Source organism: Vombatus ursinus, unplaced genomic scaffold (genome assembly GCF_900497805.2).
Source record: "Vombatus ursinus unplaced genomic scaffold, bare-nosed wombat genome assembly UNPS02014814.1, whole genome shotgun sequence".
NCBI lineage: Eukaryota > Metazoa > Chordata > Mammalia > Diprotodontia > Vombatidae > Vombatus > Vombatus ursinus.
Window position 1 is genome coordinate 12776751 of NW_020954592.1, and position 21202 is coordinate 12797952.

Sequence of the window (21202 nt, forward strand, 5' to 3'; positions counted from 1 at the left end):
TCTTGGGTTTATCTACTCATGAGTGGCAATTGGTAAGCGGTTGGTGGTGGAGGTAGGCAATATGGTGGGCCCCTCCCAGGTCTACTGACTCCAAATCTAACACAGTAGAGAGAGCACTGGGTCTGGAGTCAGGCAGACCTCAGTTTAAATCTGGCCCCAGACACTTACTCGCTGTGTGACCCTGGGCAAGTTACTTAACCTCTTTCACCTCAGTTCCTCAACTGTAAAACAGAGATAATAGTACCTACATCACAGGGTTGTTGTGAGGATCAGATGAAATAATATTTGTTTAAAAAAAGGCATGTGGCACAGTGCCTAGTACACAATAAATATTATATCAATGCACATTCCCTTTTCCTTCCCCACTGTTACCACCCTCATAAAGAACCTCCTTAACACCTTTCCTGCCTGGAAAATTGCAATGGTCTTATAACAGCATGCTCAATGAGTCTTTGGTTCTTCTCTTCCATTCTTCCTGCCATTGTTTGAATAATCTTCCTTATTCATACACTTGGTCATGTCACTCCTTTTTTTCAATTCCCTATTACCGATTAAATAAAGTTCCAATTATTTTGCTTGATATATGAATGACCCAGCCACCCTTATCTCACATGATTCCCCTTCATGCCCCTTCATACCATGGTCAAATTAGGGTGCTCCCTTTCTTAAATACACTCTAAATTTTGCTGCCTTCATATCTTTATTCATGCCATTCACCATGCTTGGAGTCTCCTCTTTTCCCTCTTTGTCTGTTAAATTCCCAATCATCCTTTAAAGTTCAACTCAAATGCCCCCCTTTCTCTATGAAGCCTTCTTTGATCTCTCATCTTCATTATCTTTCTCTTCAAAACTTACATAGCATTTTGTTCTCCACTTATCTAATAGGGCTGTTATGTCTTACTTTGAACCGTAATTGTCTTTGTTTATATCTTTTAAAAATTTTTTATTTATTTTATTTTTAACTTATGGAATAAAGCGTGCATTTCCATAATACAGTAGAATTTTAAAAAAAGATGTTTGCACATGAAACTGCATAATAAAATTATCATACAAATTTCCCTTTTTCCCTTATTTTCTTTATTTCCTTATTTTCTTTCTTTCTTCCTTTCCTTATTTTTCCCCCACCCCACAGATGGCTACCATTACACACAAATACATATAAATAAATAAAATCATTCTATTCATACTTTATTTACCTTTCTTTAGATGCAGATGGTGTCTTCCTTCATATATCCTTTGTTTTGGGTATTTGAGCATTTATAATAGTCAAAATGACTTAGTCATTCAAAGTTGTTCTTAAAACAACATTACTGTTGCTATATACAACATACTCTAGGTTCTGCTCATTTTGTTCTTCATTATTTCACGCAAATCTATCTATGTTTTTCTAAAATCGAGAAGCTCATCATTTCTTCCAGCTTAGTTGTATTCTATCATGATCATTACCACAACTTGTTCAGCCATTCCCCAACTGGTGGGCATCCTCACAATTTCTAGTTCTTTGCCACCACAAAGAGAGCTTTGTATGTATCTTAACCCCCATATAGACTATAAGCATCATAGGGCAAATGCGTCTCTTGGTCTCCCCTTTTCCTTCAGGGAAGGGCCCATGGTAGTGCTTTTCCCAGGGTGTGCCAGGCATACCCAGCCCACTGCTCCATAAGCTCTGTGGTTTTATATAAACTTTGCATTTTCCCAAGCACTTAGCACAATACTTTTGAAGACAGTAGTTGCTTAATAGTAACTGCTTATGAAATACAATTGAATGAATATAACATTAATCTTCCAAAGACAACTTTATCTTATGTTGAACCTCATTAAATTATTTTGTTCTGTTTTCCTTGTTACATCCACCAACATGTGGTTATTTTGTTAATATTTAACAGCCCAAGATGAAGAAAGGAAAGAGTTATTACATAACATTTAACAGCAGCATCATTGCTTTACTGACCTCAGTGAGCTTCTGAATCTTTTCTCTTCATTCTCATCCTTAATTCAAGTTTTGAATGTCCCTCTCTGTGTCTTTGCTCATCTTGAATCCTTCAAAGGAATTGAAAGAAATAAAAACAAAGAGTAAAAAGATGGAGAAGAAAAAATTAGAAGCACCCCAAAATAGAGACAGCCTTTCCAGGGCCCACTTTTCACTGCTAATTAATCAAGTAATGGGGAGTTCTAATTCAGTGCTTGCTTCTTCTAAGCCCTTTTAGGCAGGCAACATAGTCTAATTGCAGTAGCTTCTGAACCTGAAGGAAACATGTCCAGCTCTGCCCGCTCAGGCACATAGCTTTTAAATCTTCATAACTCTGTAATTACTACACTGCTTTCTTTCACATTTGGCTTGATTTTCCTTTCTTAATGAGGACTACAATCTTGATAAGTTTGAAGCTTGCCGCCTCTGCTGTGCATGAATTCTAAGTGGGGGAACTGGAAATGGGTATTGCCATGTCCCCCCTCCCTTGTGGATATCTCAAAAGTAGCTGGCTGTGACATTCAAAAACTTGGTTTCTGGGCCAAGCTCAATTATGGATATTTTCATTCCAAAGGGGTCACTTGAGAAACTAATTCTGAACAATTAAAAACGAAAGACAGAGAGTTATTTATATGTGTACTGAGGTCTACTTTTTAGCTCTAAGCAGATACTTGAGATTGTGGTCCTCTGTATACTAAGTATTTTAATCCAATCAATCAATCAGCTAATTGACAAGTGCTTATTAAGCACCTACCATTTCCCCTTTTGTCAAAATATTATCATTCCTACTATTACTGCTCTTGTTCAGATTTTAGAATCCTTAAAGACTTGCCTGAAATGCCATTTGATGGTTAACAATGCCTTCCAGCAACTTTTTACCATGTGTGCTTTTGCTGTGAACTCTAAGTCCTAGTCACTTTCATTTCTGCTTCTCAAGTGTTAGTACCATCACTTCCTGGACTATGTTCAGTGGCATAACCATAATCCTTTTTGTTGTTTTGAGAACTTTTTGTTAATTGTTATTTGATATCCCTATTTGCTTCAGCTCAGTCAAGACTATTCCTAGTTCTGGAGCAGTATTTCTTACTAGAGGTTGAATTTTATATTATCTTAGTAAAAATGGATTACTAGAATTTTTGAAGAAAGAAAAATGAAGAAACATGAAACAAAAACTCTTTCCCTGTTGCAACAGCATGAAGTGGCTAGAATCATGAACTAGAAGCTGAGGACCTTGGGTCTAGTTCATGATCTTTCACTGATTCACTTTGTGTTCTTAGGCAAGTCACTTAATCTTGTCATGACTCAGTTTCCCCACCTATAAAATGCAAGCAATAAGACTTGCAATATAAAATATAAAATGCAACCTCTACAACCCTCACATTTCACAGGATGTGAAGAAAAAACTCTAGTCTATCTTGCTAGACTTATACAATGTTCGTCTCTCTTACATATTCCACATTCTAGTCAAACTGACTTGTTATTTCTAGTGCATGGAAATTCTTTCTTCTACCTTCATTTTTTTGCAATCTGTTCCCCTCTGACTGGAATTTTTTTTCCCTCCGTACTCCCAACCCTTGGAATCCTTAACTTCCTTCAAGGCTTAGCTCAGGGACCACCTCTAAGGAATTCTTTCTTGATTTCCCCTGGATATTAGTGCTGTTCCATCAAATGGCATTTCAGCTAAGTCTTTAGAATCCTAAAATATACATAATAGTAGGAATGCCATGGAATAGTAGGGATTATGTATACTTTGCGAGTATATTGTATTATCTTTATACATATTGTATCCCTAAGTAGAGAGAAAGCTTCTTGAGAGCAAGGACTATTCACCTTTTTTCTTTAAAAAAAATCTTTTTTTTTTCAAAGGAAGATCCTCTTTTTCTTCCTTTCTTGTCTTTCCTACCCACTGAGAAATCAAGAAAAAAAATTTCCTTTTACCAACATGTGTGGTCAAGCAAAACAAATTCCTCCATTATCTAGATTTCATTTCCTACGTGTTCCCAGTATGATGCCTTATACATTGCAGGCACTTTATAGATGTTTGTTAAGGTAAATATAATTGAACTATTATATTTATATGATGATACTTAGGCATTTAAATGAGATGTAATATGGAGTCAGGAAGACCAGGGTTCAAGACCCACCTCAGATACTTATTAGCACTGTGACCCTGGGCAAATAACTTAACTAGTCAGTGCTCCAGGTAACATTCTGAGACTTTCAGTTGCAGAGTGGTTGCAGACCCACTTTGGTAGATGGAGGATGTTACACCAGTAAAGTCACAGGTCAAAAGACAAACACCCCCCCCAAAACTACTAATTCCTCAACAGGATGTGAAAGTGATCCAGAGTTCTCAAAGGTTTAATTATCAGAGTGTAAGCTGGACAGACAAGTACGGTGGTGGTTGATAGACTGTGTGGATAGCTAAGTTAGCAATATTCATTACTAGGATTGGCTAAAGAGTGATGAAATTTTTGGCTACATCAACTCTTTAAAAAATGTAATGTACAACGATCCAAGACAATCCCAAAAGACTAATGATGAAGCATACTATCTGCCTCCAGAAAAATAACTGATATTGTTTGAATACAGACTAAAGCATACTATTTTTCCACTTTCTTTGCTTTGTTCTTTTGCTTTTATTCTAGTCTTCTTGTACAAAATGACTAATATGGAAATGTTTTACATGATTGTACGTGTATAAACTATATCTGATTGCTTACCACCTGGGAGGGGGAGGGGAAGGAGGGAGGGATAGAATTGGAATTCGAAACTTTTTTTAAAAAAGCCTAAATGCTAAAAAAAAATGTAATTGGGGAAAAATAAAATATATATTAAAAAATTTAATGTATTGATACATTTTCTTTTGCTACAGTAGACACTTCTCACCACCCAAACAACATTCCTCCAAAACGTTGGTTTAAAGAAAAAAAAGTAACAGAAAGGATGGCTGTGTCCTTTCTTTGGATGATAGTTCCATCAACTCTTGAAGACCATTCATTAAGTTATGAAGTGGATGGATTTATTGTTCCTCAGCATCAGGAGTACCCATAAGGAGAAAGTACAGATCCCTGACATAGTCAAGTAAGTATATTCAGGCAGGGGAAAAGATTAAATAATCCCTCAAGGTTCTTGTGTGGTTATACCACAAGATGCTTATGGATCTAGGAATTTTTTGGATGAAAGGCAATTTAAAGAAGTATGAAATAATGATAGTATAGTGTTAACAGTGGTACACTCCGGACTGAACAAACATTTTAATGTAGTATTGAGTAGAAGAATTTCAGGTGGCCCTGTCTTGGTCTCATTGAAGCTGATGTACTCTGAAATGTGGCAACAATCAGTGGCAAGAATTGGGGTCCTATTGCATTTCTGATGCAATATGCAAAGTAGAAATTCAGGTGCGGAGACCTGGTGATACAAACAGGATAATTTTCTTCTTTCAATTTTATATTGTTATAAAATTTACTTTCATTGGATGTTTGTGGTTTATGGAGAAATTTTTGTTGGTTTTTGAATTGGAAGAATGACCTTTGAAGCTTAAGCAATACAGTTATTCTTTACGAATTAAAGTCCCTTTCATTTTACTACCAGCTCAATGCAGGAAAGCACAAGATATGTCCATATTGCATCAGCAATACATATAAAAAATTGACTATAGGTAGCTATCATGGTTTCAAGTGCATTTTGCTGGGGAATAATCCAGGGTAACTTCATGGCACCATTAAATCAGAAGCTATGTAACCCTGAGGACCTTCAGGCTTCCCAAAGGTTCATGTGTCTCATCCTTACTATAAAATTGCTGCAGTTCCTCTTTAATAATATAACCTGGCATGGGGAGAAAGAAAAGGGGAGGAGGACAATGTCAAAGGTAAATAACAGAGCCTTTTATTAAATTAGCTTACATTTTGGCAAACGACTTGATCAACAAATCATCAACTTTATGCCAAAGAGCATGTCAGAAGCCTTCAAGGTGCATAGCATCCATTAGGGTGGATGGAGTTTCAATCACTTTGAAATCTTCACTTTGCCCTGTTCTGACCACTTCTGAGGCAGAAGCAAAAGTGCTTGATCTTTTCTTCAAATTAATTATATCCTTTAATCCTTTCCTTCTTTGGAAGGGATGATAAGCAGGCTAAGCAACTTCTATCTCCCCTGACTCTATTTTTTTTTCAGTGTCAGCTCCTATGAAGGAGAGTGGGGTCTTACAAATACTATGAAAGTTTTCTTCATAGTAGACAGGATTACCTCACCCATTGTTCGTGTAAGTGCTACAGAGGGTTCATTTTGGGGGCTTTCCATCACTGAAAAATATTAAAAGGAAAACATTATCAGATGGGATTGGGAATAGTACCTTGGATGGCTAAGTAACAATGAGAGACAGTGTGGTTTCTAGTCAGGAAGACATAGGTTCAAGTCCCACCTCTGATACAAACTGACTGTGTCACTCTGGACAAATCATTTCACCTCTCCATGTCCCAGGAATTCTAAGACCATCAGTTTGTGTGATGATTTACATTGGTAGAGAAGGTTCCTTACCTGATCAATGAAACAATAAATTCTGATTAATGTATTGCCAAGAGGCCTTGTTAATTGAAACCTGCTAATCAATTCAGCAGTCTGTATGGTATTTTGTAAATGACGTAGTGGAAAAAACACATTTTTGGGATCAGAGGAAATCAGTTCAAATCTCAACTCTACTAATTACTACCTCTGTGACTTTGGGCAAGTCAAGGTCATTTCTCTGGGCCTCACCTGTAAACCTAAGCAGATGTAGAGCTCAACAGAACTCAGCTGGTTCTCTCATTTATTTCTCTTATGTAATGCTGAATAAAGTTCCCAATGTCCTCTATGTTTTTGCCTACACTCTCCCTACACTTCTCCTCCTCTTCTCCATTCCCCCACCCCAACCTCCACTTTTGTCTGTACACTTTAATGCCCAACTCAAAACCTGTCCTCCTCCCCAGTACTCACAGAACACTTTGTTTTGGAACTTTCTAATCACTTGTAAGTATTATTCATTTATATGTATTAAAGCTATTGTGTCATCCCCTACTGGATTGCAAATTTCATTAGGTCAAGGATTGCATCTTATGTGAACTTTATAGCTCTCCATGCACATAAAATGGTGCTCTATACACTTCAATTCAAAAAGCATTTATTAAGTACCTAATATATACAAGTGACCACTGTAAGCACAATGGAAACACAAAGACAAAACAATCAACAAAACAACAAAATAGTCTCTGTCATTAAGAAGCTTTCGTTCTTCTGGTGGCTATAACATATGGACAGATAAGCAAATACAAGATAACTGGAGGAAGGAGAGAAAAACTGGGTAAATTTGGAAAGGTTTGACATGGAAGGTGGTACCTAAGCCTTAAAAAGAACTAAAGATTCTAAGACAAGGAGGGGAGGAGGGCATGCATTCTAGGCATAGGGGATAACTTGGTCAAAGGCAAAGATTTGGGAGATGGTATGGTGGTCACCTACTAGACCAGTTTTACTTGAATGTAAAGGATGTGAAAAGTAGTCACATGAAATGTTTAGAAAGGCAGGCTGGTGATACATTGTGAAGACTTTGTATTTTATTATGTAGGCAACAGCGAAATACTAAAGATTTTTAATGAGGGAGTAACTCTACCTATCTGGGTTTTAGGTTATTAATTTGGCAGCTATGTCTCGGAAGTATGAAGGGGAGATAAATGAATCAAAGACATCAATTAAGAGGCTATTATAGTAATCTAGGGGAGAGATGATGAGAGTTCACACCCTGATGGTTACTTGTGAATAGTGAAAAAGAGAATGGGTGAGAGTGGTTTTGTAGAAGTAGAATCAACAAGTCTCAATAGCTGATTGGAGAGGCAAGATAAGGGAAAGGTGAAGAGTCGAGGACAACTCAGAGGTTGTGAGTAGGAGGTGCTTAATTAATGTTTGCTGAATGAATTAATATATTTTGAGAGGGAAGGTTGTTTTGTTTGGTTGTCTGATCTCAACTTCAAAATTTTGAACATTTTGAATAGGCAGACTGAAGAATACTAACATCCAACACTAAGTTGACTTGATGTGCCTTTGGAATGAGGATCAACTCTGAGAAGGCAGGTCATTAATGGCTGTTGTTCTTTTAAGACTAAGTGTTATGTGTGTTACTGTATTCAATCATTTGGGGAAGCTAGATGGGTTAGTGGATAGAGTACCAGGCCTGGAATCAGGAAGACTTGAGTTCAAAATTGGCCTGAAACACTTACCCTGGGTAAGTGACCCTAGGTAAGTCACTTAACTCTGTTTGCTTCAGTTTCCTCATCTGTAAAATGAGCTGGAGAAAGAAATGGTAAACCATTCCAGTATCTTTGCCCAGAAAACTCCAAAAATGGAGTCAGGAAGAGTTGGACACAACCAACAACAGCATTCAATCATTTAGTCAGCTAACAACTTTACTTGGATATGGGACTCGTGCATGGAACTCTAGGAGGTGATGAAGGAAGGCGTATTTTAATGAAGTGGCCCCAACTTTGGAAGAGCTTTCTGGATTACATCAGATATATTTTATTCCAATGTGTTGTTTAGTCATAGGAAATGAAGGGTGCGCTTCCAGATCTTGCTTGTGGGTTTTAAATTAAAATATCATTTATTTGTATTGAAGGGCAGAGATGAAGGCACCCATTTTATTAATATTTTCCAGTCTGTATGTTTTTTGTTGACAGCATTCAGACTGCAGATTGCAGAATAGAAAATTGCTTCTTTTGGGAAATTATACCTTACAGTTGAATAGGGAGGGGGGAAAGAGGAGGGGCTGTGTATAGCTCTTCCAGTGGTTCAGCATTCCCCTGATGGAAATTTGGGAAATTTTGTGTGTGGGAACTCCTTAGAGGATTGAGTGGGGATGACAGGAGACTAAGTGGGTCTGTCAGTGAAGTTTGCTAGGAAACTCGATCTCCACGCTCCACCCCCCCTCCCCCCACCATACATCAGTATTTATCGCTCACTGTCTTCTACAGCAAAATGTGCAAGCCACAGGCGGCCACCTAATGACAGGGAAGGAATGTAAAACACTACAGTTTGGCAACTCCAGATTTCATCTGGACGCAAAAGGCCGGCCCACATCTCCCTCCTAGTTCGCTTTAACTTGCTTATAAAGTCCCTGAGCCATCCCCTAAGGTGAAATGATGCTGGAGTTCTGGATCCTAGAGTTTGGAGGACCCCCAAAACCTGATTTCTGTTGAATGATTCTGTGCAAATCGAGCATGCACAAGTCTTCCGACTCTAGGAAGCTCCACCCCTCCTCCTTCCAGATCCACCTCCTCCAATCTATAGCTTGACACTAATGCCTTACGACTCGTTTGCCAAACTTTAGATCGTTCTCCCCGCCCCCACTCCGTTGACAGTGAAAATCTCATTCACTTTGATGCGAGGAAGTGGATTTGCAGCAGGAATGCGACTGCACCAGCGAGGCTAGCTGGGTAACTCCACCAAGTGGTAGAGAGGGGACCATGCGCTCTCTCTCCTCTTTTCCCCCCTCCTTCTTTTCTCTTCACTCTCCTTCAACCCTTCTCCTCCACCCCCACGCCGCCTCCTTCCCCTAAGCTTAAGAAGGATTCCTTTCTCCGGGTTTTCGGACCGCCTTTCTCAAATCCACCTCCCGGCTGGGAAGAGCCGCGCCAGGGGTAGAGAGAGCGAGAGAAATAGCTCCCCAGAAGTGACTGATGATCAGAGGGAGAGAGCGTGGGGACTAGAGAGGCGGCGCCGGGCTGCGCTGTTTTACTTTCAAACTGAGAAGCACTCGCATAGACACTCTCCCTCACTCTCCTACTCTCATCCATAGACAGCAGCAGCAGCAGCAGCAGCAACGGGGGCGGCCGCGGCGGCCACACAGCTCTGAGAAGATCGAAAGATGGAGCTTAACCATCAGCGACCGGCTGTTGGCAAGTGAAAACGACTGAAGGCAATTAAAAGTCCCTGGATTTGTCGCCCCTCATCCCCCAGCCCCGTGGCTGTCACCCACAGAGGCACAGGGCAAAAGAGACTGGGGTGGGGGTGACTGATTTACTGGAAGGTGAGGGGTGGGGAGGCAAGGTGTGGGGAGAGGATTCCTCACTTGGAGGAGGTGGAGGAGGCTGAAGTAGCTGGAACACTCCTATCAGTCTGCACAGCCTAGACTGTGAATCGGTACTTTCCCACCGCCTCACCCCCCTCCCTGCTTCATTCCTCTTCCCTCCCCCTTGCGGCCCCTACCCCAGCCCCGGTGGCAGCACTCAGCTCCCAGAGAGAGGGGACTGGCGAGATATCCAGACGCACCGGCGAGGACAGAAAAGTCGCTTTCGGGATTGTGTGCGATGCCTTTTGCCAAGCGGATTGTGGAGCCCCAGTGGCTGTGCCGGCAGAGGCGGCTGGCCCCGGGCCTGGCTGAGGACGAGAGTTTGGGCTGCGAGGATACGCCGCCTCCTCTACCGCCTCCTCTGCAGCAGCCGCCGCCGCGGCCGCTGCTGCAGCGGGCGCCTCCTCAGCGGCGGGAGGAGGCTGAGGCACCGCGGCCGGAGGACAGGGACGAGGCGGTTGGGCTGGTGGAGATGGCGGTGGGGGAGGCGAAGCAGCCTCAGCAGTCACAGCCACAGCCGCTGCAGCAACGGAGAGAGGCACCCGGGGCAGCTGCTCAGGCGGAGGCTGCAGTGGTGGCGGCCGGGGCCCCCGGGAGCGAGCCATCCTCTGCGGCCGCAGCGATGCTAATGATGCTGGATTTGTGCTCAGTCAGTAATGTGGCTCTGTCCCGGATCCTCCGGCAGCTCTCGGATGTGGCCCGGCACGCGTGCACTCTCTTCCAGGAGATTGAGGGTGACATACAACTGACCCATCGCCGGGTCCGGGCTCTCCAAGGCAAGATCAGTGGCGTCCAGCGCGTCTTGGGCACCATGGATCCCAAGCTGGAGGCAGTGCGTAAGTATTTGGATCTTTCTTCCTCCTCAGCCTACCGAACCCTGGACGCAGCCTCCAGGGGCACTGCGTCCAATACTGCGCACACCTTCCCCCCACCTTCCCTTTACGAAGTCTGGAAGGGTTTTTGACACGATTGGCTCCTTGCCCCTACCCGAGCACTATCTCCATCTCCAGCAGTTGCCAGGCTTGCTTTGGGGATAGTGTTGGATTTGGGGGGAGGACACCCCGAGGTCAGGGAAACGGTGATGGGGAGAAATGAAGGAAAGTTTACTGGGGCGCCGTCTGGACTATCGTCGAGACGCAGGTTGAGGTGGAAGAGCGATAAGGAATACGGGGAACAAATAGGGTGGAAAAGGTCTTCACCCTTTCCACCCTCTTTTTCCTTCCTGGAAGTTCTTCTATTTCTCCCCTCTCCTCTTGGGGAGAGTGAGTGGAAAAGGTTGGGGATCGAAGGTCGGGTGGCAGCCGTGGTCATTCATGAGCATCTGGAAAGTGCCAACAGATGTGTGTGTGTGTGTGTGTGTGTGTGTGTGTGTGTGTTTCTGGGGGATATCCGAGCTCATGGGCCAGATTTGGTGCTTGCTCTATGTTTGACATTAAAGAGTAAGGAATGAGGCTGGGGGTTTCCTGAACAGCACCTGGCATGCTGTAGCATGGTGTGTGTGTGTGTGTGTGTGTGTGTGTGTGTGTGTGTGGGTGGGGGGGGGGAGAGAGAGAGAGAGAGAGAGAGAGAGAGAGAGAGAGAGAGAGAGAGAGAGAGAGAGAGAGAGAGAGAGAGAGAGATTCAAACTGGCAGTTTCTCAGATTCTGTGAATGAACTGTAGGGATTCCTGCGCCAATATCTGCGGCCCAAAGAGTCTACTGGTTGCAGAGAGAGAAAAAAGGATTTAAGGAGAGAAAAGAAAGGCACAAGCTCAGGGAAAGGAGCAGACCCGGGAATCTAGTACAGGGTTATAACTGTGCAGTCCTCATCTGGCACAGCTGGGCAGTCCTTTGCTAGTATTAAATGATAGAAAGGTGGCAGTTCTTCAGGAAAGCTTTCCAAAACGGAGCACAAACAGTACTCTCTAGCTCTGTAGGGCACATATTTGGAAACATAGATACACGTGTGTGTGACTGTTTAGCTGTAGACGTTTATATGCAACCTCAGCCTTTGCTGGGTTACCAAGAGGGATGATGTGCCTGTGTGTGGCGTCTAAAGCGGTTTGGGTCAGAACATGAGAGATGATGTCAGTGGTTTCTGACTTACATAAGAAGCTTCCTGTCTAGGATTTCTGATATTGCTGCATATGCGCTAGTGAAAGGGTTGGCTGCTAGATTTGGGGAGGGGTAATGGGGGTTGCAGAGCTTTATATGGAAGCCTCCCTGGGGATTTTCCAGGCATCTCTGATAGTCATCCAAAACCCAACCTTCTCACCACACTCCAATGCAAATTTGTCCCTGCCTTAAGAATGCTTCCAACTTCCTGATGGAAATTCTAAGGTTTTCTTTTTAATAAAATAGTGAAACTATTGATGTTGATGATCAGTTCTCATAGCTATAAAGACCTGAAATTGGACTAATAACTGTTGTTTAAAGAAGAGCTATTGTGGTGATGAATTTTGGAAAGAATTAGGTCTGTCATGGGAAAAGTAATATTTTACTTTTGTTATTTGCAATGAGTACTTTAATCCTGCTCCTTTTCCATTCCAAACCATAAAGCAGAGACAGGCCCTGTACTTCCAACAGCTGTTAATATCCGTGTAGTATGGTTTAAGTTAGTGATGATTTCACATAAATGATAGCTGGAGTAAAGGTTTGCAGACTGTGAGTGGTGCATACTTTTCCCAAATGTTTGTGAATATGTATTTTTCTTTGGTTAGGTTTCATACACTGGAAACCAGTCCAATAGTAACAGATGTGTCATCCTTTTACACTTTCCATGGGGGCAAAGTTGAAAAAAGGCTAGTAGTCATCTTTAGATTCAATGAATTGAACATAATTCTTTAAATTTTTTGATGTGTGAAAAATAATCATTAATAGCTCTTTTTCTTAGTCTCTCCTCACTAAGTTCATGGTAAGCAAATATAGTTGATAGAGACATTATCTACTTTGGTCGAGCATATATAATGAGAGACAGAGAGAGACAGAGAGAGAGAGAAGGAGAGAGAGAGAGGTGAGAATAAAGTAACTTATCTAATAACCTATTTAGAAAGGGAATAAAAATATGTCAGGCCTAATTTTTCTCCCCCAGAGATTATACTAGAACAACTATTATCCAGATCTCTCTTCTTCCTCACATATATTTAGGGTAGTGTTGTACTAGTTTGATCTTTGAGGGTATCAGCCTTAGGAGGGAAGGATACCTTATGCTCTGTTTTTCTCTTAGGACTTCTGTCTCCCTTTGGGAAGCATCAAAGGGAGGAGGGGCTTAGAAATCCTTCTTCTGACCTGTCTTCCCAACTTGATAGTCTACACGTGCCCCTTTGTTTCTCCAACCTCCATGCCTCCCACCTTCTGCATCTGAACTATTTACAACACCCAACATACCTCACACCCCAGTGATGTTCTCCTATAAATCCTGTTTCCTGCTCAGATAGTCTTACTGCTTGTTCCTAGAGGTATGATGATGAAATGTTTGTTTACCATTTAGCTTTACTCTGAAGAGTGTAGTTTTTAAAGGTTCCTACTAGGTTTTTGTGGTGGTGGGGTCTTTGGATTTTTAAAAATTATTCCAAGCATTATAATAGTTCAAGAAGAGTCAAAGGGGACAGTTGGGAAAAAGATAGATGTAGGTAAGAACCATCTGGCAGTGAATGGGCTAGTGTAGTTGGTTGTAATCAATGTCACACAGTCAAGCTAGAATCCAAACTTGACTGTTCTTTGGGAGATAAAAGTGATTTTCCCTACTCTGATCCATTTCAGGGTCTATGGTCAATCTCTTCATGGTTTGGTTTCTTCCCCTCATCCCCAAATTGGAATTGAACACTCTTTAGTCACCTGGAGAGGGCACATTTGTAGAAGCATCTCTGATATCTTTTCATCTAGGGTAAAAACAGTCAGTGTGGGCTATGGCAGAGAGGATGATTGAGGAAGTCAGGTGCATCAGGTAGGGGATTGATGGAAGGCACAGATGGTGAAGTGAAAAACTTCATAGTACACACAGAGGCTAGTCTGATGTACATGTCATGCTGGAGGGAGTAAAGACCATCTAGATTCTTATCTCCTATTCTCCACCAATCTATGACCTGGTTCCCTCCCACTCTTCTGACCCACTTTCTCTCCACTATTCCCCTTATCAACCCTTTTGGGAGCTTAGGCCAAGAGAATATGGTAGGGTGTAGACAAAACTTGTTTCTCCAGGAAAGAAATGAGCTTCCTCTTCCCTACCCACCTCCCATCAGTTCTTGGGACAAAACCCTGAATTCCAGCTAGTTAGAACTCCACACATCTCCTTCTTGCTCCCCTTTTCCCTTTGCTACATAATGTCTTCGATGCAGGGGGCACCCAAACTGCTGTACTACACTAGTGCATGCCCATGTGACTAGTACAGTGATTTGACAAGGAACAAATGCTACGTGTCTCTTTCTTTATCTGCTGATGGGACAGATTTTGTATAATGAGATATGAGAATTCTAATATGCCTGACTTCCTCTTTGCTATGTGGATGAGTCCCATTATAGGTTTTTCCATGTTACAATACAGTAACTAAGAAATTGTAGTGGGCTGATAAAAGAATGCTGGTCTGGGAAACTAACTGAATCCAGTGAAGAACCCCGTGGAGCCTGTATACTTCACGGTTTTCCAAACTGATGGCTCTTAGACAGGTTTAGTGTTAATGTGGTCACACTTTCAAGCATCCTGGTGCAATTCTGTTCTTAAAATTGTCTCAGACTTGATCCTAATCACTTTCAGATGGGATTTTCAAAGTTGCTCAAACTTTTTCATCCTGCTGCCTCCCCAAAGGATCTTATGACTCCCACATTACCCCCTCCACAAAAACAGTTAGCAATTTGTCTTATAATAGCTGCCACCACCAAACAGCTGTTCATAGCTCCAGCCACCCTCTTGGCGTAGGAACAACACATCTTAAAGGTTGGGTAAGGGGGTGGAAAGGGGGAAGGTGGGGAGAAAAGTGTGCTCAGAAGGTCTAACATGAGGAAGGGGCCAATGCCTCAGTGCACATAGCCCACAGTTCAGCACTGATATCACTAATAGCTGTTTTGAGTTATGCAGCTCCCATGTCTCTGGCTTAGTGGAACAGACCTTCTAAGAAGACCCCAGTTTGGGAAATACCATTCCATCCAGAGCAATTGCATACACCTTTAAACTTCAATAGAAAATTTCCAGTAGCTCTTTGGAAGAGATCGACCCTTTTGGTTTATGCCAGCCCTAATCCTGGGTTTTCCCTTTTGTTAGGACCACCTTTTTTCTTTTATACTCTGAATCTTTGCATGCAAGCTAGCAGAAATCAGATCGAGCTGGTTAATAGACTTGCTTGAGTATTTCCATAGTGCTGGCATGCTTTTTCCATTGAAGCATTATGAGAACCTAACATCCTCATTGAAATCTGTTTTAAACCCCCACACAAAACAATTGAGAGTAGAGCAATCTTTCAGAGGTTAATAATTCATAGTTGAAATTTACTCATCACCAGTCACAGCACCAGGTTTCTTTCTAGGTTTTTGGGTTTTGCCTAGGATTGGGCTTTTAAATCAAAACAACTTGACTGATTTACATAGAAAGTCCTTGATGCCATGTTGTGGTTTATGTTCCTAAAATGGCAACAATGAACATTTTTTTGTTTCCGACATATGATGGCTTTTTTTTTTTTTGCAAAATGGCGTTGAATGATGAGAGGTCCCCTTTAGCTCCCAGAGATGCAGACATTCTGAGTCATAGCTTCAGATCCATTGTGAATTATCATTACATTTAATTTGCTAAATCAGGGAGACAGTGAACCTCTTCTTCATTACGTTTTGATTGAACAGGAAGAATCCTAGTCTTTTAGCATCCATGATAGGGGCATCAATGGAACACAGGCTCCTTGAGAGGCAGGTACTATTTTATGTTCTGACTAAGAATCTCCAGTACCTAGCACTTACAAACACAGTAGGTACTTAAAAATGTTTGTCAAGTAGATTTGAGTTGAATATGCCAAGAAGACATTTAAAGATAAAGATCAGAGATTTAATGTTAGAAGGGACTCCAGGGGTCATCAAATCCCTTGATTTTATAGCCAAGTTTCAGAGAGATTAAATGAGTTTTCCAGCATTTCAAGTTTTCCAAACAGAGCCAGGATTTGGACTAAGGTACTCCACTCCTCTACTCTGCTTATTTCCACTGAACCATGCTGCCTTTTTTTTTAAACAGTTTGATTCATAAAAATGAGGATATAATGAACATACCTTTGAAAGGAGGATTTTTTGTATGGCAGATCAGCTGTAGAAGTGACTTTGTTTCCAGGGTTCTCTATGAATCTGGCTTCACTGGTAAATGGGCCATAAACACTGTAATCTGGGAACTGTTTCAAAACCCTGGGGATCTTATCTCAGGGCCTGAATGTGTTGATACAAATTTTTGGTAGATGTTTACACAAATAAAAATGTTTTCACAGAATTAACCAATAAGAATGAGAAGGTGGTATGGTTGTATTGAAAACATTACTCTGAAGAGTTTCTCTCCCAAATCTTGTTTCTATACTGTACCCAGCTGCTACCTGAGTACCTGAAAGTGAAATTTATCAAGAATAAAAGTGATCCTCATGAGAATCAAGAATCTTAGTTTTGGAGGGGACTTTAGTTATTATTTAGTTCAACCCCTCAAAGCAGTTCTTGACGCATAATGCTTAAATGCTTCATTCATTCATGGGAGCTGAAATCTGTCTTCCTATATCTTCTATTTCATTCTCACTTCTTCCATATAATAGAAGGATACTTGGCCTAGTATGTCATTTTTCCCCCTCCTGTATACCACCACCTCCCCCACCCAAAATTTTCTGGTTTCCAGGCTACATCACTTCTGGTTCTTAAATTATTTCTTACATGACATGGTTTTCAGACCCCTTGATATCTTGGTTGCCCTACTCCTCTCAGATTAAATTCAATTCAGCAAGCATGTATAAAGCACCTACTACGTGCAAAGCTCTCTGTTAGGCTCTGGGAGTATAAGGACATAAATAAAATAACACATATTCAAGGAGTTTATATCCTACTGGGTGAGAGTGAAGGGTAGGGATGGAAATATGACATAAACCTAAGTGAGTAATACGAAGATTGTGTGTGTGTGTGTGTGTGTGTGTGTGTATGTGTACACATGCGCATAATTATCAGGAAAGACCTGGTGTATACATGCACTGTGTTTTGTAGAAAACTTAGAATTTTTTGAGGTACAGATGAGTAGGGAGTATATTCCAGATATGGGGGGACCACTTATACAAGATTTATTGTACATGGAACAGCTAGCTGACCAATTTTCTAATTTGCAAGTTGTTAATATCCCTTTTTAAATATGTTGGCTATAAATAAACAAAATACCCTAGATGTGGTCTGAACAGTGAAGTAGGACTACTACCATCCTGTACTTATACTATATGCAGCCTGAGATTACATTAGGTTTTTGTTATTATTGTTTTGGGGTTTGTTTTAGCAGGTCTATTGTACCCTCAGTCCATATTGATTCAATCAGCTAGTACCCCTAGATCTTTTTCTTTAAACATGTTTTTTTACTGATAGCTTTTGTTTTTATATCATTTATATTTCCCGATGTATCTCCCCTAGGAATACTCCTAGAGAACCATCACTTAAAATACAGAATAAAAAAGAGAGGTAAAACAGTTCATAAAACTAACTAACACATCAACATAATCTATAATACATTTTACACATTCATAGTTTCCTACCTCTGTAAAGAATTGGAGAGGAGAAAAGGAGAGAATGCCTTCTCATTTCCTTTCTTTGGAGCCAAGATAAGTCATTATAATTTAATAGCGTTTAGTTTTGATTGTTTTGTATTTATTCTTTCAGTTTACATTGTCATAGTCATTGTGTATATTGTTTGCATGATTGTGTTTGCCTCACTTGCATCAGTTCACATAAGTTTTTCATGCTTCTCTGAATTCATTATATTCATAGTTTTTATAGTATGGTTGGATTACATTGCATTCATGTATATAACTAATTAAGGGCAGCTAGAAAAAGGTGGAAAACCGAACCTTGTAACATATCACTTGAGTTCTTTCTCTAGTTCTAGTGGTTCATTAATCCATATTATTTGCTTAGCAAGTGGGTATGAGGCTGGCAAACCACATTATCATCTATCCCACATTTTTTTCCATCTGGCCCACAAAGATGTTATGAGAGACTTTGTCAAACAACTGACTGAAATAAAAATACATTGCAGTTAAGATATTCCCTTTCTCTATCTTGTAACATCATAGAAAAGGGAAATAAGGTTCATCGGCAAGACTTGTTCTTTGTGAACTTATGTCTGTGGGCTGATTGATATCAAATAGAAACACCAAGAACTGTGAATGGAATTCTCTATATAATAGTTATTTTAGTTACTGGAGATGCTACTTCCTTTTTTTCCTAAATATAATGCACAGTAGGAAACTGGACTTTCCATGTCCATAGAGTACAGAAGCCCAAGTCTGGAAGAGATCTAAACATCTCCAAACCATAATTCCAAGATCCCTTTTAAAAATAGAGTTCAAGTTTGGAGTCCTTGCTTCTTTTCTTTTTCAGAGACTTGCCAAGAGTCTTATTTCCATGGTTCCTTTTCATCAGAGAAATGATATAAGAAGTTTGCTTAAATATCCTTTTATATCATTTATATCCTTTTATATCCTTGTAAAAAGCTGACTTTTTGGACTGGTGGCTCAGTCAGATCTTTGGCTTTCATAAAGCAGGTGGAAACTTTGGGTTAAGTTCAAGATACTAGGTCAGTGATGATAGACAAATATGAGCAGTTTTTCTGAGGAAACTATATTGTATGCTATTCTCTGTATCTTCACCTTAAAACAAGGCTGATAAGGGAAAAAAACACTTAAAAAAAGGAGGTAAGCATCATTTCTTTGATATTGTTGATCAGTTACATTATTTTGCCCTGTAGTAAAACTAGATATATTTTTCCTATGAGAGAAGAAAACAACTGGATTCCTGTAGTGATATCTGGCAACCGTTTGGTCTATGTTATAGAAAGAGAGATAGTGAAATATGAAGGAATCTGAAGTGTTCAAATCAGCTGACTTTAAATCCTTTAAAACCATTGGAGAATGTCCTTTCATGGAAGTTTCTGTGCCCTCAAATCATATTAAAGTTTTCCTTTTTTATTGAATTTTTTTAATTAACAAAAATATATTTTCTCTTCCCTTCCCCTCATTAAAAAGAAAGAAAAACAAAACATGTATAGTCAAAACAAATATGAATAGTCAAGCACAACAAATTTCCTCATTGGCTACGTCCAAAAATAAATACATACATGTCTGTTGTTGTTCAGTTGTTTCAGTTGTGTCCAACTCTCAGTGACCCCATTTGGGGTTTTCTAGGCAAAGATATTTAGAGTTGTTTGCCATTTCATTCTTCAACTCATTTTACAAGTGAAGAACTGAGGCAAACAGGGTGTGACTTGTCCAGGTTCTCACAGTATCTGAGGCCAAATTTGAATTTAGGAAAATGAGTCTTCCTGACTTCAGGCCTGGCACTCAATCATTGTGGGCTCATGTACAAGTGTCTCTCTCTCTCACACACACACACACACACACACACACAAACACACACACGCAAGTCCAGCAGATGAGGGTAGCATGTTTTATCATAAGTCCACCAAAATTATGGTTGGTCATTGTGTTGATCAGAGTTCTTTAGGCTTTCAAATTTACTTTGCTTTACAATGTTGTTGTTATTATAGAAATTGTTCTCTTGGTCCTGCTCATTTCATTCTGCATCAGTTCATATAAATCTTCCCAGGTTTCTCTGGAGCCATCCTCTTCATTATTTCTTATAGAACATTACATTCTTATGCCATAATTTGTATACCCATTTGGTTTCTAGTTCTTTGCTACGATGAAAAAAAAGTTGCTATATATATATGTGTGTGTGTGTGTGTGTGTGTGTGTATACATATATATATTTGTGTGTGTGTGTGTGTTTGTGTGTGTATATATTTTTTGTATGTTTGAGCCCTTTTCCTCTTTGGTCTCTTTGAGGTATAGATAGACTTAGTAGTGGTACAGGTCGGTTAAATGATAAGCACAATTCAACTAGGGCTTTCTTAAACCAGACATCTTATTTATAAAGTACTTTAGAAACATTTGGAACAGTGAGAAAGTTTCTTCATTCTTGATATGGTATAGATCATAGCTTTAAGAGAAAGAAGGGAATTTAGAGATAATCTAATCCAATCTCCTTATTCACCTGTAGCACAGTTAAGTAGCTACTATTTTACCTCCCAGCTGCATTGCCAGGTTGGGCCCAAGGAGGCAGCTAGCTACTTCTGCTCTCCCAATTCTAGGGAGCCCCAAGGGGTTAGAGGGAACTGTTTTCATTGGCATAACTCATGAGCCCCCATTGGTATGTTTCCTCTATTGATTATCAGTTCATATCAATTAGCTAGACAGATTTAATTAGCTTTTAGAGAGGGGGCATTTTACTAAGGTAGTTATAAGAACAGAAAACATTTCCCCAAATATCTATGACACACTCTCCCCCAGTATGGCCTTAAATTTAGAGCAAATGTGGCTAAGTGGGGGTGGGGAGATAATTTATTAGTACCTGGAGGTCTTTTTTGATGGAGTAATCTAGATGTTCTTCTTAGATAAAGTATACCTTTCTACTGGGGTCCAGTCCAGAAGCTTCCTTTTCCGAAGTGTGCCTGGTTTGTTCTCCCCTCCTGATGCTCAAACTGCTGTAAGTCATTGCTGTCCTGGGAACACTTCTAGTATGCTGATAAGTCCAGATCCTCTGACCCTCTGAAGTTCACAAGGTCATCCCTTGGTCAAAGGGAAGAAAGAGATAGGGACCTACTCCTCCTTGCCTTTCCCAAAGAGATATCCTGCTCAGGGGGCTTGGCTGGGACTTCTGCTATCACTCAGTGAGCAGATATGGAATAATGCTTGGTTCCAAATTGACTTGCTATTTTATAGTAGATCCAGAAAGGATAACAATCTCTTCAGCCAATCCCAATACACCTCCTGTTCAGCGTCCAGTTTATCCAATGGTTCTCTTTTTCTCTCTCTGTCTCTCTCAAGGACTTTTTGTATCTAATCTAATACCCTTGATTGATTGATTAATCAATAATTGATACAATGTATGTGTTTCTCAC

General features: G+C 40.5%; 1 protein-coding gene across 1 annotated transcript in view; it reads left to right on the plus strand.

Annotated features, from left to right (window-relative positions):
• The first annotated feature begins 10302 nt into the window (after positions 1–10302).
• NHS (NHS actin remodeling regulator) overlaps positions 10303–21202 on the plus strand; it is a 424713-nt gene continuing 413813 nt past the window's right edge. The window contains exon 1 of the mRNA XM_027835426.1: positions 10303–10900. Coding sequence (XP_027691227.1) covers positions 10303–10900 — 598 coding nt within the window. The remainder of the gene's footprint in view (positions 10901–21202) is intronic.